Here is a 15,971-nt window from a genome sequence, read left to right on the forward strand (position 1 = left end):
AAAATGAGGATAATATCATCTACTTTCTTAAGATGTTGGGAAGGCCAAATGAGGTAATACATGAAAAGCATTTAGCATAATCTTTGATAAACAGAAGGCATCAAAAAATGACAGATATTATCAGTTATCTCGCCCCAAAATGTCAGTTATTGAAGCAGGCATTATATTACCACTCACAGGCACGAAAACTCTGAGGAGTTATATTCTACCGTGGTTTCTTTCTGAGACCACACCTCAACAATTTTCAATGTGTTCTCCAGAGGCACTGAGTCCCTGCTGGTGGTATTGGTATTGGTGAAATGGGACCTGCTGAGACAACTAGGTTGAGAACAGTCTCGAGAGAAGAATGATCAGCAACAAAGTCTTCTAAGTTCTGGGTATTTCACAACAAACATGGTGGTGCCTAGCAATTAAGAAAAGGGAAGTTAAGTTCAAGGACTAGAAACATACAGGATTGTTAGGTCTATTACACCCTCTAGTGGCCACAAAGAAGATTGTTCTTTTTAAAATCCTAGTTTGGTCAAGATTGCAACTTTGATGTATATACTTCATCCTGGGGTTTAAAAAATAACCCACTTGCCTTTATGTGTTTTCTGCCTGTGTCAAAAAAGAAAAAATGCTGATGTTAAGAAAAACCAATGCTGTCACAATTTGATCCATTTGGTTCTCTTTATTCCCTGCTGAATGAAAATACTAATCAATAGAGGAAAAGACACAGGCAACATTACCTTTCATGCTATATGGACTCTCAAGTGAGAACTGAAGATAACTGCCTTTGTTGCTTTATGAAAGGGAATTTTGAAATGAGCATCTTTCTAAAACAGCAGTTTTTCACCAAAGGATTATTTACAAGCCAAGGTAATACTTAAATATGTCCAAGACTATGAATCTATCCTCTGCCCAAACCCTTCATTTTTATAACGGGTAATTATAGTAAAAACTTCAATTAACCAGAACCCTCAATTAACATGATTTCCCCTCTTGTACTCTATTTTTAGGACAAAGTTGTAGAATAAAATCACAAGAAATCACTCACGTGAGGGATTTGGCTTGAAAATCTTCTAGGACAGATTATGCTATGTTTAAGTAGAAAAAAAATCTTGAATAAAATTACACTCACCCCATGATAACCAATACACAGGAAATACATACATAGCTGAACAAGAGCTAGAAGGGGGTGAAATATTTTGTTGAATGTTAATGTGGTGGAACTGTAACCTTTCTATTCTCTCTACTATCTTCTTTATTGTTACATTGTTACATAAATAAAAATCAAAGAGAAGTAATCTATAAACTCAACACATATTCTGCAACATTTTCTATTCTACATCCATAAATTCTGAGACTGAGAATCAGAATCCTAAGTCCTTCAAAGATCTCTAGATGTCAGAGAAATAGTTAAGGTTGCCATATCCTATCAAGAAACAAAAGCAGGTAACTTGGGGAATATTTCCTCCAAAATGAGCTGAAACAAGAAGGGTTTTATATAGTTGATTTTCAACTAATTTGAAAATAAATGTATTAGGACATTCCTTATTCAGAAGTGTCAGTCTTACTCAAAATCTCACTGCAGTACAAAACTCAACAGTCCACAAAGTAATTCAGGATAAGTAACCACCCTTGAACTGAAAGCTCTTGATACCAAGTCCATCTATTTAAAATACTGTTTATTTGTGATTTTACATTAATTAGCATTACATCTAAGAGCAATATCAGATAACATTTATACATTTTCCACATGACACAGAGGTTCACTGGCTCATTCTTTATGCCAAAGCAAGTAAATAGAGGCATTAGCAAAAGGTGCAAATAGTTCACTGTTGCATTTAAAAAATATTTATGCACATTGCATTCATTTTATATATATTTTTAAAAAGTTATGGAAAAGCATAGTTCACAGGTTACTGTTTCTACATATGTTGTAATACAACATAAATGATGTAGAACATAAAAGAATCCTCAAATACAGAATTAAGCAACTGAAAGTTTCCACTAAGATTAAAACACTGATTCCAGTAGTTAGTGAGATCTAGAATGAACTTTCCAGGCTCCGTTTCAACTTTGCATCATCATACACTCACAGCCAAACAGAACCAGCCCCAGAGCACACTATCATCAGTGTAAGTTTTTTACACGCCAACTCACCCTTCAGAAATACTTTGGATTATTTTTACCCACTGACTATTTTGGATCATTGATTTTACATTGATTTGTGACATGACTTGGGTGAAAGGGAAATAAAACTATATTAAGCCTAGGTTTAAAATTGTATTTACATTAGAAAGAAAGTTAACTGAAAAGATAAGAAAAATTGGTAAAAATTAAGAAGTGGTAGTTTTCTCACGGTAGGGGTGGGATTAGACCCACCGATTTCTTCCTGTGCTGCCTTCTGAAGATACGCAAGTTAAAAGGAGGATCTGACCCTTTTTAAAACTCAAATATCAACTAAGAAATAGAACGATTTTGGCAGAGAAGCAGAATTTTAGAAATTTGGGACAGGCGTCAAATAAATGACACTTCAAATCCTATCATGACTATGAATCATTATCGAACTAGAATTCTTCTTCTCATGACACCTCTCTTGTTCCCTTCATTTTTCACTTTCTCTCTCATTCTTTTCCTTTCCGTTTGGTTACCTTATGAGGGCTTCTTCATTCATTAGTGATACTAAGAGAAAAATACATTATAAGGTTCAAATATGAATCCTGTTATGCCTTTAAATGTTCTAATCCCCTTTTGATACCAAGTCCCTGGATTCTTTAATTATATTTAAGTATACTTAGTACCAAGCAGCCTCAAATGTGCTCTACTGTTAAATGATTGGCTAATATGCTCAGACACTTTTATACTGAATGGTAATACAAACATCTCAACATACAAAAATCGTTTTTGCCAGAGTTAAACTAAATAACCCATGTTATGTGTATAAAATCCCCTTTGTTGAAAAATAAGGGGCTTTCTAAACTAATAAAAAAGGAATTTTTCAAAAATTATAGTTTACTAAAATGATGTGGTTTTTTTGCAAACAAAGTTACTTCAGGTGAGGAAATTTTATACTATGAATAAAATTCCAAATGAATCTTTTCTTAAATTTAAAAAAACAATTATGTGCCAGTGTATACTAATGCTATAGATTCTTATCTTAGAAGCTTTTAAAGCATTCTGTTAATGCCCATTTTAACAATGGGAACCCAAAAGGGACAGTCAATAATAATGATAAAAAACTATAATCTGCTTACCAAGTGAAGCAGGTTTTGAGAAACAAAAATTCTCTCGCTTGTTCACTGGTAATTTGTTTCCAACAGATATTATGTAGAAGGCCTGAAGTAATTCAGACAGATATCTGTTTGTGGTGATTATAATAATACTTCATGAGGGCAGAGCTAATCAAAACTAGCAAATTGTTTAAAAATTCAAAACCTTTTTTGGACATACAAAATGAGAGATGAATTTGAAAGTGTTTTTCATAATATGTTTTTCTTTTAGTAAAACCTCTTTCCAGTTCTTAAAGTCCAGTTTGCTACGTACCCCCAATCTGATCTACCACTGCATATTAATGATCAACTTAAATGTGGTTTTTAAATGTGCAACGTCACATTGTAATAATAATAATTACAAAAAGACTTTATTTAGGCTTCAACTTTCTCCTTTTTTTTGTTCTTTTTCAGAAAAGAAGGAGTGCGGAATTTCTTCTTTTTCTTGGATGGTGATTTTGAAGGTGAGCCTTCAGGTGACAGGACTTCTTCAATTTTTTCTGGAGACTTAATGGTAATCTCGATGTTTTCTATGGTGGTGCTTGTAGTTAACCTGCTCACTCGCTCAGCAAGCTCGTCTTCAACACCATGCACGTCATCCTTGCCATTCACTATCAGGACAGGCATGTCCATGGAGATGAAGCTCTTGGAAAACAGCTCATGGTTTTCTACAAAAGGGGAGGATTTTTAAATTTTATATAGTCAACATCCTTGCTTTATTTTACAAAACTGAAATGTTTAAGCAATGTACTTTAATTCCAATAAAGATAGATCATTATTTTAATAGACTATGGGCCTATTAACATAAAGCTAATGCTCTTAAGTGGTATAAAGAGGACAAAGTTGTTAGACCAAAGAAGGAAGGCTGGATAGGTCCAGTTTGATGACTTGATAGTTTCATTGTAAAGCAAGTCAGTATAAATGAGGAAGACAACATACATATATTTTTCTTTAATTTTGGGGTCACTGGGCAATCAAAATTGAAAAAGATTTCATGCTTCTGTTTGGAAGACATATGACAAACCAAATTTAATTTCACAAATTCTTAAGAACTATAGGTTGCCAATATCCAGATTAAGGTAAGTCAATAGAAATGCTGAACAAAAGTAGCACCCCATTTAATAAAAAATATAAAATTATTGGGAGCTTTAAGTAAAATCCATGGTAAACTTACTGTATCAGGTGTTCAATTTCTTTATATGAAGACAAATGACAGAGGGACAGACTCTAAAGATTAAGTCGGTGAAGGCTATGGGAAATTACATTGAATACCTTCTAATTTTTCAGGGATATTTTGCGGTGACTGAGTTTGAGACTGAATTTGTGAAACAGATGAAGCGTCATCTGAGAGTAATTCCTGCTCAGCATCTGTTGGATAAGAGTTTAGTTAAAAGCCATGCAAAACAAAGAAGCATAAGATTTCAGGGAGGTTAGTGCATACATCAAATACCTGCATACCCAGGGATGATAAACTCTTCAGCAATGAGCTGAGCATGCTAACAGTTATCCCACGTATCGATAACTATGCAGTAAGAGGAGGTTAATGTGTTAACATTTCTGGCTGCTACTGGTAATTTTATACACATGCTTTAAGGAAGCATGGCTACTGGAAGCCCAGGCAAATAATATGTATGCATTTAACTTTTGCTAGAGTGTTAGAAAATCAAAATACATTGAGCAGCCAAATGAAAAGAAATATGAAAGCTTCACCAATGATGCTACATTAATGAGGCAGAATGCCTCACTGAATTTTTGATCAATATCCAATTAGTGATTCCTGTCAGCAATATTAGTGAGCTAATTCAGATCATAATGCATGTGGAAGAAACTATAAAGTTATATATAAAAGGTGATGGTTCTATTGTGCAATATTTGTTACCTGGCATCTTTAGGCTTTCAAAAAATAAGAGATTAAAGAGGGACATTTTACAAAATACAAAATCAGAGAAAGTTTCCAACCTTATGTTAGAATAAACAAGTTGAATAGTATCACCTAACATTTAGTGTAATTACATTAATGAGTCAGGTTGACTTCCTTTTGTGACAAAGACACTAACACACTTATAAAAACTGTTCCCTGGATGATCCAGATGTCATTAGTTCTTTCTACATGATATCTAACTGGGACAAAGATTCTTTAACTATTCGTTCTGTTTTGCATAAAAATTTCAACTGTATGTTGAAGACGCTCTAAAGCAGAGGCTCTTACCCTCTTTTGGGGGTTACAGACTTCTTGCCCTCCACCTTGCACCCTTGCCTTCCTCAAATCTGTATTGCACAAAATTAAGCATATATTTTTCAGATGGCTCATGGACTGTCTAAAGCTTATCCAAAGACCCAAGACTGAGAACCCTTGCTATAAAGAATCTCTTATTCTTGAGAAAAAGGGAGCTAATATTCAATCGGCATTTTCATGAACAATTCTTAGATACAACCCTTGCTTAGGGTTCTGAAGTCAGATAAAAGCGACCTCACTAGAGTGCCCATGTACTTAAGGAAAGTCACATAAAAATTCTAGCAGTTTGTTTTATATTTTGATTTTGACATTAAATATTGACGTCTTGAGACATCCAGTAACAATAGAGATTCTATAAAGCATTAAAGCCACATACTTGTTAATCTATAATTATGTCAAAGTAGAAAGTTTTTTTTAAAAAAGCCACATATTCTGAATGTTTAAATCTATTAATGTATCTACATTTACTCTAGCTAGTGATTCTTTACTCATCCGGGGATTTCACTTTACTATAGAAGACTTTTTGCTAGCAATCCGATTGCTTTCTGAGGAAGACAGTCTTCTCTACATGTTAACATAGATGGTGTGTGGTAGCTATGTGCATTTCAGTCCTACTTATTACTCAAGTAAGGACCGGGAGAGAGGATATGGAACAACTGATTGTAAAAGGAACATTAAAAAAAAAAAACCTGACTGCCCTCGATCATCCAACTCAAGAGGCTCTGTTAGCAGTGTGGTTATCCTGGGCTTAATCTCAAAACGAACTGACCTTCCAGTCCTTGCTGTTTACGTTCAATGGCCTTCTTATACTCTTCAAGTTCTCCTTCTGTGAGATGACTGAAGGGGTTGGGAGGAGCTGGTGGGGCCTGATCATCATCTTCAAACTGCATGGTCTTGCAAAGAAAAGCACTGACTTGTTACCAAGAGCTTTACTTATATCTATATATTTATTTATATATATTTACATATATACACAATTTCACACACACACTTAAATGTATATATGATGTTTGTGACACCCCACCTCACAACAATCATAAGAAATGATAAAGTAACATGCTTTGTTTAAAATATTCATATCAGATTAATGCTTTTAGACTACTGATCCAATAGGCTAAAATTGCCAGTGATGTTTCCTCAATAAGCCTGCATAGGTCAATTTTAATAACTCTGAAAAAAAAACTAAGCGAAGTTCTAGAAAGCTTCATATAACTAAGAAATATCTTAAAAAACAAGAATTTCAAAAAGCCTTTGAAAAAAGTCTTAGAAAAATGAAACTGTACCAAAAGAACTTTAAATTTGCTACGAAAATAAACTTGTACCTATTTGCTCTAGAAAAGAAATTAATGAGACTTACAGCTAAACCTGGCAGATTGAACCCATGCATTTAAAAAAATTCCTCCCCAAACCCCACTAAAATGATAGTAAAAGAACAACAACAAAAGAGTATAAACTTTTAAGGACAAAAGAATGGAAGATGAGACAACAGAGGATGAGAAGTCATAACACATTGTTGGAAGATGGAAAGCAGGTGGAAGAATGGGTGGAAGAGCTGAGAAAGTTGAAGCCTTAGCCTTGCAAAGGAGAAACCTGCTCATCTGCCCTGTGGAGGCCTGGTAAGGCTCAGGTATCACAGAAGGTGCTGTGAAGAAAAGCTGAAAAGCGGGGACAAGTTAGAAGTGTAAATAAGGAACAGATAGATTCTCAGGTCCCCTTTCCTGTTCCACACAGCTGAGCATTTACTTCTCTCTCATCTCTGCAGAAGATCAGAGGCTTATTCTTCAGAACAACTGATTAGGGGACACAAAACATAGCTGAGGGTTCCCAGGATGATGGTAGGAGACTGGCAAGAGACTAGAGAATTCTCTGGATAAATTAAATGACCCCAGATAAAACAACTACAGATACTAACATCTGGGCATTCCTGAAAGAATCAACCTGGTCCACATCCAGTCACCCTACAGTGGAGCTCGCCAGTTCCCAAGTTCTGCACACATCTGAAGCTTCTGACTGGCTTTCAGTGTCTCATTCTTAAATACAGACAGACTACCACGGATTTCCAGACACTTGAGGAAAGTTTCCAACATGGAGCAAACCAGAATTAAAAAGAAAAAGGGAACTCAGAAGAAACAGACAATAAAGGCAGCCAAAGAAAATTTAAAATTGATTCCCTTACAGCAATAAGAGAAAATACTGTATCCAGAAAGACCAGGATGTTATTTAAAAAGAAAAAAAAAAAAAGGAACATTCAGGGAATAAGAAGTCTTAAAAAGTAAAAAAAAAAAAAAAATCAGAATAGAAAATTAAATAGAAGGCTTAGAAAATAAAGTCAAGCAAATCTCTCAGAAAGTAGGATTAAAAGACAAAGAGATATAAAATAGGAAAGAAAAAAATCAGAGGCTTAGTCAAAGAGATTCAACTAACAGTATGTATATCCTGACAGAAAAAGAAATTGAAGGGAAAAGGACTACTTACCGGAGAAATACTTTAAAAAATTCCCAGGACATGACTTTGCAGATTGAAAAGGGTTACTACATGCTAAAAGTGGAGACTAAATAGAAATTACTACAAAGCACACCATCATAAAATTTCAGAATAGCAGGAATGTAGAAAAGGTCTTTAAAAAAAAAAGCCTACACAAAGGTACACGAATCACAGTACTCTCCTACTTCCTAACAATGATATGGAGTTAGGGGATAATATGGTGATGCTTTTCATTTTATCTGTAAGCTAGAATTCTGTATCTATTACATGCACATTTGAAGGCAGAATACAGGTTTTCAGACTGTTACCTCCTATGTATCCTTTCCCAGAAAGCTAATAGAGGATGCACTCAATGATAAAGGAGTAAGAAAGGAGTCTCCTTTCTTAAGTAGGAGACATACGCTGCAGGAAACAGGACTACATGGTGAGAAGCACAGGAATCCTCAGGATGGGCCTGTACATCTGGCCTGAAGAGCACCTAGTCCAGATCTGGACCAGAAGGACAATGACAAAGGGCTAGAACTGAGAGATTACCTGTTACCTCTGACCCTATGGAAAATAATATTAAGAAAAGTTCGGGAAGAACTAAGCCCAATGTATCCTAAGTACTAAGCCAATGAAAAAAGGAGGTAACTTTTTCTCCAAGGGGAGAAAAGTTGTATAAGAAAGGAAATGTCATCATGGGATGCTACCTGGCTCAGCAGTAAGCGTTTAAAAATATAAACACTGAAAGCTGACTAGACAAAACATTGTGGTACAACCTTACTGGGAGAATGAAAAAGGGAAGAGCCTTGTGTAAACAGGCTAGATCCTCACAGTCCATAAAAAAAGTCACTACTGTCTTTCATTAATTCTAAGATGCACTTTTCTCCCACATTTTCTGATCCTGAAATTGGCATTCATCTTATAATTAGGTTTTTTTCTCTTTTAGTGATACATAAAATAATGGTACTTCTCATAGTTGATGAAATAGTTGATGAAATAGATTTGATGAAATACAGTTGACATCTAAAACTGATAAACCAAGAAAAAGCAGAATAAAGATGCTCTTTAGAAACAAAGGTATATGCTAGAATAAAGTCCATGCCCCTAGAAATTGGGAATTGAAGGTGACATTTTAAGTCTTGTGGATTCTTTGACTTTTTAACTTGTGTTTATATTAACTTTAGTAAAGACAGATATTCATATTTAAAAAGCAAATAAATTAATGTGAAAACAAAGATCATATTGCTTTATGGACTTACAGAAGGAGGCTTATCCACAACAATTCCAGCAAGCAACTGAGATTGTGGTCCTGCTGTTTTCAAGTCATATCGATTTTGTTCTCGAATCTGAATTGAAACACAGTAACAAGTTCTTGGGGGCAACTCTGCAGGTGACCTTTGGCTTACTATTTGACCACCCCAGGGTAAGAGCCTCTTTAATTCCCACCTCCACAAAGCCCTCTTTTACCATCATAACAACTCACATTAATCTCCACTCTTCTTGATGTGTGATTTCCTATTGTCTTACATTATCAGAGGACTACATTTTTCACTAATACAGCAGAAATATGTCTAATACTTCTTCCCCGTATAGCCTGCTCACCAGAAACTAGAACAGAGCTGGAGGTACTCAATACAAGCTAAAATTATACAGAATTCAATTTCAAATTCTTCTGTATTTAAACCTCTAAGCTTAGCATTAATCAGATTCAGTCACCAGTGATTTAAACATAAAACAGCATAAAAAGGCCTCCTCTAGTCATAGAAGATCGACCATGTCTTACCTTATTTCTCTTTTCTAGTACCTCATTCGGGTTTGTGTTTAAAGGAACAAACTGATTTGGATCTTCAATTTTGATAGGTGTTCCACTACTAACTTTTGAAGAGTCCTCTGCTTTCATCCACTAAAGAATCAAAAATTTTCTAGAATGAAGCTTTGTATTAAGGAAATATGGTAGGTTCTTAACAACTGTTTATTGACTCCAGTGGGTGGGTGCATACACTGCTAATATTTTAAAGAATTTCACTGAGTAGTTTTTAGTGGTCAATTAGTGTATCTCCCATACTAGTTAGAATCAGCATTCACTTAAAAAACAAACAAATGTCATTACTATTCACATGAATATTAAATTATGGCTATTTAAATTTTTTCCTTTTGGCATTTTAAATATGTTGGTGAAAATATTTCAAGCATATAGAGCTTGATCTCACATTAACTCACATTCAGAGTTGCCACCTGCATTCAAGTTTTAAGTGATGATGGCTAAGAAGTCATCAAAAAGGACTCAAGAAATCTCTTAAGATTTAGTTTTCCAGATTTCATTTTTATTTTTGGCTGATAGAATGGGCCAGGCCCCTGACCAGCATTTTACAAAGGGGATAAGCTTGTAGTAATCTACAGTATAGTGGCACCACAAGGGTGGAAGAGCCTTAAATAATTCTTCTCATTTACCCGTTACATCCCTTAAAGAAAGCTAATATTCATCAAGATTAATGATGACTGGCCATTAGTTTCTGTCAATAAGATTAATTCTGGGAAACTTATGTTCTTTTACTAGGAGATAAGAAATCAATATAGACGAGGGGGAAAAAAAACTTTGATGCCTAGGTATTTCCACATTGAATACTACTGATTTATACGATAGGATGAACCAATTTTGAGTATCTACAGAATATTTAGGGATAAACACTCCAAAATTAAACCAAATCTGAGACAAAATGCTGAAAAATTTAAGATAACCTGTTTCTTTATCTACAAGATCTTGCCTATGTGCAGTAATTCACAAAATCTGGCACCGTTAGGTGTTGATAACTTTTATAGTTCTGATTCACAAGTACAATATAAACTACAAAGCAGTATCATGTAATGGGTAACACTGGGCTCCAGAGTCAGACGGCTTGCATTCAAACCCTGATTCTACCATTCACAGATGATTAATTAATCCCTCTGTGCCTCCGTTTTCTCATCTATAAAATGGAGGAGGAAAACAGCATCCTTTCCATATTAGGAGAAGTAAATGAGATAATTCATGTACGGCACTTAGAACAAAGTGCCTTGCACAAAGGGTACCTGGTAAGTTATAGTGATGTTATTGTTAATGTCATATTCTACTTCCCCAATATTTCAACATAGACCATTCAATTCATCAGCAAACTAGGCAAAATATTTAGTAAAGGCAAACCACGTAAAGTAGGGGCATACTGTGATTTTGGTCCTGGGACTGGTCTCCCCATTCCGAGACTCCTCAGGCACATTCACTTTCATGTAGGTATTTGGTGAGTTCAGCCATCTTGTTTTTTCACGCTGCTGCCTCTGTGCCATGTATTTGAGAGGAGAGAGTGGCACTGTATCATCTTCAAAGGAAAAGGCAGTCACAGTTGCTGGGATCTCCACATCACTCTTGTGCCTAGGCTTTTCTCGAATGAGAGGATGCCTGTAAGCATAGCCTGTTCTATATCCCTAGGGGAGGGAAAAACCACATTTGAAGCTATCAAACTTGTACCAAACACAGCATTTAGAGTCTAATTCTTTAAACAAATGATTCAATAAGACCCTTTTACCGAAAAACAAAGGGAAGATCCTTCCAAACTCCATATAACCTCCACATAACACTAGAGTTGAAAATTAAGCAAATTTCAAGATCTGGTTAAAACTGATTTCAGCTGACAAAGCAATTTCCACTCACACAACTGTTCCTGACAAAGGTAATTTAAAAACTGCTCACCAGAAACATGTTCCTAGATATAAACTGGTTTTCTGGAGGCCAAATCTCAGTGCTCATTTAAGTATTTGTTCTTGGGTCTGAAGGCAATCTGCCTTCTGACTCTTAGTGCAAGAGGCTAATAACTAAGATAAGATGACAGTTGCATGTTTCACTGATTCCTAAAATACACTGAATTCCTTCCTAGGGTCACACTCTGGAGTAAGGAGCATGTTCCAAAACCAAAGGGAGATGGAAACATCTGCTCTTGAATCTGGAAACATGAAATCAAGGCTATGTTCAATTTTTCACCTACCAAATTGTCCAGAGTCCTCATCAGCCCTTCAAACTCAATCTCGCCAACCTTCCATTTTTGATGGGCACCCATATTCACTCCTCCTCCTCCAGATGCTGCCACAGCGTGAGTGGAAGCTTTATACTTCTGAAGATCCAGTACAAGCAGATTGTCTACTCCACCTGCCCCTGCTAATGCCCGCACCTGTAATCAATGGCAAAATATAGAGGCACAGGACTGTAAAGACTAGAATGAGTAATTTCACTTTTAAAGAGGCATAAGGTTGATTCAGCAAATATCTGTAACACTTTCCTCCGGGCTGCCAACAAAGAAATACACTTGTGAAAGCAGGCAGCTGAAGTATCTTTTCCATCTATCTATACCTTCCAGGACTCTGACCCTCCCTGATGGAAAACACATTTAGAGCCATACCTTTTAATATATTTCAAGAAACTGAATTCTCTTGCCAAATTTTAAAGTTCTTTCCTTGCAGTTTTCCCATGGCAATCCAGTTAATACTTTTGTTGACAGTTATAATTTTAAAGGAATATAAACACTATACTGTGAATTTAAGAATATTTAGGCAGAAGTCAGCTCATTATCTCAATATAATTAAGCTTTTCATAGCCTCATTTGAGAAGAAGAGCGACCATTAAAGCAAAAAAAAGGTGGTTGTTAAGACAAGTTGGTAGAAAAAGTTTTTTCCCCCTTTTTTGCGGCCTTTCCAATAAATTCAGATTATTACCATTTGCTTCAAGAGAATCTGCTTGACTTTACTTAAAGGGGGAAATTAGGGCCATTAAATGCATTCAGCTTCTCTAGGGAAAAAGTGGTTAATAAGTAATCCATTATAATAATGAGGCTGAGGCTGTGGCATCACTGGAAACTGCATGAGTTCATAAAACTTCTGGCACTGCTCTTACACTTTTTATAAAAGTATCCACAACACAGCTGGTCTATTTTGATAACTGGTAGTCACCTTTCTCAATTAGCACCACATCACTAGAGGGTGAAAATGGAGAAATGTGCAATTATACCATCTTAAAAAGTAGGATTATGAGGAAAATGATGCTTATGAAGCACTTAGATTTGGTGTGTGTGTCTGTATATGAATTTTAATTTTCTTTCCTCCTGTTTTCAATTCAAGGGATACCTCAGTTGACCCTTTTTTACTCAAATGAAGCAGAACTTCTCTTAAAAGACAAAACAAAACAAGAAGCCACCAACTGATAGAACTCTGGAAATAAGTAAACACAATACCCAACATAACAAAGCAAAAAAAAAAAAAAAAAAGAGGGGGGTAGACAATTTTTCTTACCTGAATCTCACAGGCTATCTGCACATTAAAAATGTAATGAAAAGCCTCCTCAATTGTTTCTCCAAGTGCTACCACACCATGATTTCTGAGTACCAGCACCTAAAATAGAATCCCAAAGCAATCACTTTAAATAACTGGCATAGCTCACACTGCTTTCATCAACAGTAACAGCAACAAAAATAGCTCCTTAGATAGAAACTCTACTACATACCTTACAACTTGGCCCCAGAACTTTCTGCAGTTGAATTCTCTCCTCCTGTTCATCAAGTGACCCTTGGTAGTCATAATAGGCGACATCTCCCAGGATCAGGGACTCTTGAGAAATTGGAAGGATCCCGCACTTCATGGAGGATACCTATTTGGTTGGGTTCATGCCAAGATAACACACTTAGTTACTAACTACACCTTCATAGGAACTGGATTCTTCAGTCAGCTCAGGGAGCGCTGGCCTATTCACTGTGTTCACCATTCCAGCCCACCTCCCACTTTAGTTCTTCACTTCTTCAAGAGAAAAAAAAAAGGCCTTTTGGGGATACTATTCAATTTACATGCTGTGCCAGATACTAGGAAAGAAGGCTTGCTCTAAAGACCTCAATGACCCCATTATTAAACTGATGAGTTCAAAAATGCAAATGCTATCTCTCCAGTTGTTTCCTAGAACAGGAGCATTGACTCCAAAGGGACTTTTGCTTTCTGGATATGCAGAGGATTAATACTTTGAAAATAACTTCAAATGGTGGGGTCTGAAAGAATGAAGATTATAAAGTATCATGTAAGGAAAGCCATGAAAAAATACACTTCCCAGGGTCATTGTTGATTTTGGCCCTTCAGTGACTTACAGCTGCCGTTGCAAGGGTATGGATGTGTATCACACACTTAACATCAGGACGTGTTGAATAGATTGCGGCATGGGGACTGAAGCCTGTGTGGTCAATTTTCAAATTAGTACTTCCCTGATCAACCACTTCTCCTATTATATTGACTTTCACCTGGAAAAATCAGAAAGACACAGTTAACTGGCACATATGCATCAAAGTTTCCTGCGTTTCATGAGCTAAACCAGGGGGTGGCAAACTTTCTGTCAAAAGCCAAATAGCAAATATTTTAGATTTTGTGGGCCTCTGTTGCAACTACTCAACTCTGCCACTGTAGTATAAAAGCAGCCACAAACTACTGTAAAAGAATGGGTGTGGCTTTGTTCCCATAAAATTTTATTTACAAAAACAGGTAGTCTGCAACAAAACTTAGCATTTAGCAAGAAGCACAGTTTCCAAGAAACTGAATAACTTAGCTCTTCACTGAAGGTCTGGATAAGTCTGGCATTTACTGAACTGGCTGGAAAATGTTCATTTGCTAATTAACACTATAGCACCAGAACCAACGTAGTTCCTACTCTTCTAGAGGCCAGTGACAGTGGCTCGGGGTACAATCATGGAAAAATAAAATGCTAGAATGTCAGACCCTATACTCACACCAACTGAACTTTGTTTAAATCTAGCTATAAAATATACAGACTTTGTGTGTGGGTTGTTTTTAAAAAAACAAATTACAGAGAGTACAGGGTGAAAAAAATCAAGATTCTCTTCAAAACATAAATAGGGTAACTGATTAGACCAATTCATTTATTAGGCTCTTCAACTACCCTGTTTTTCTTGAACGCTAAAGCTTTTCTTAAAAATCAACATTAGCTTTCCAAATTCTTCCCTGTTCACTAGTAAATGTTCTTCCATCCATACCTTTTCTTGTTCTGTCCTGTATTAAAAGCTAAAATCTGTCAGAAAAGTACAAGGAAGCACAGAAAAAGTAACATAGGAATGAAAATTGTACCAAATTGGAGGCTGTGGCTTCAGAAAAAGACAGGCCTCTGGGAATTATTATTATGTGGTCTTGCTCCTTACTTATTCTTACCTGGGAGAAAGAAAAAAAAACCAAAACAATACAGATTTACTATGAGGTGTTCATATTTTGCAGTGTAAACATGACTAGGAATATATTTACAATGAATAACTGTAAGATATCTGGGGGGGAAAACAAAGCAGAAATTAAAGCTGTGCAGCATGAAACTTTCCTTGAAAAGTTTTTCTTCCCTCAAGCCCTCAAGTACTTGCTAAAAAATTCTGACATTAGTTTCTCATTTACTGGACTTACCTAAAAGTGTTATTTTGGGGGTTCTAAGGTTATTTAGGGTCAGCTACATGCAGGAGAAACGAATGCCAGTATTGTTCAACCCAACACAATATGGAAATTAAGGGGAAATGGGCAAAGGAAAGAGAATAGATTCTCTTCCTAGGAACGAATTAAGGTGGAAATGGAAGGGGAAACCAAGGAATAGCTGGAGGAAGGGATGAAAAGTTGTAGGAAGACTGCACCTCACATCTGTGCCATTTTCATCACACAATATTTTCATACTTTTTGCTTCCAAATATTGTCTTGTGTCCAATGGGGCAACATAAAAACAAGATGATGATGAATGGGAAAAAAATATTAAAAAAATAAAGACGAGAGAGGAAACTTCCCTGGCCCCCTCTATTTTCCCTGCCCCAAGTGCTTTTTAAAGCATTTTTTAATATCACTGACTCTCAGATATAATTATTTTTAAAGCATTTTTTAATATCACTGACTCTCAGATATAATTAACGAGAGAGAAAATTCTGCCAGGAGGATTTCTTCCTGGATGGGTTCTGTGACTGGTCTGAATT

General features: G+C 35.9%; 1 protein-coding gene across 7 annotated transcripts in view; it reads right to left on the bottom strand.

Moving 5' to 3' along the window:
* Positions 1–1,656: 1,656 nt before the first annotated feature.
* ADD3 (adducin 3) overlaps positions 1,657–15,971 on the bottom strand; it is a 125,361-nt gene continuing 111,046 nt past the window's right edge. For 6 of the 7 annotated variants that reach the window (XM_079899484.1, XM_079899487.1, XM_079899482.1 and 3 more), the window contains 11 exons: positions 15,100–15,180; positions 14,112–14,261; positions 13,484–13,627; positions 13,273–13,371; positions 11,976–12,158; positions 11,161–11,418; positions 9,743–9,862; positions 9,219–9,305; positions 6,260–6,383; positions 4,527–4,622; positions 1,657–3,922 (listed from right to left, as the gene is read on the bottom strand). In XM_079899484.1, the coding sequence (XP_079755610.1) occupies positions 3,630–3,922; positions 4,527–4,622; positions 6,260–6,383; positions 9,219–9,305; positions 9,743–9,862; positions 11,161–11,418; positions 11,976–12,158; positions 13,273–13,371; positions 13,484–13,627; positions 14,112–14,261; positions 15,100–15,180 (1,635 nt within the window). In that variant the 3' untranslated portion in view covers positions 1,657–3,629. The remainder of the gene's footprint in view (positions 3,923–4,526; positions 4,623–6,259; positions 6,384–9,218; positions 9,306–9,742; positions 9,863–11,160; positions 11,419–11,975; positions 12,159–13,272; positions 13,372–13,483; positions 13,628–14,111; positions 14,262–15,099; positions 15,181–15,971) is intronic. The other variant, XM_079899488.1, reaches the window with a different exon arrangement.

This window comes from Stenella coeruleoalba (genome assembly GCF_951394435.1).
Source record: "Stenella coeruleoalba genome assembly, chromosome: 16".
In the NCBI taxonomy this organism is placed as follows: domain Eukaryota; kingdom Metazoa; phylum Chordata; class Mammalia; order Artiodactyla; family Delphinidae; genus Stenella; species Stenella coeruleoalba.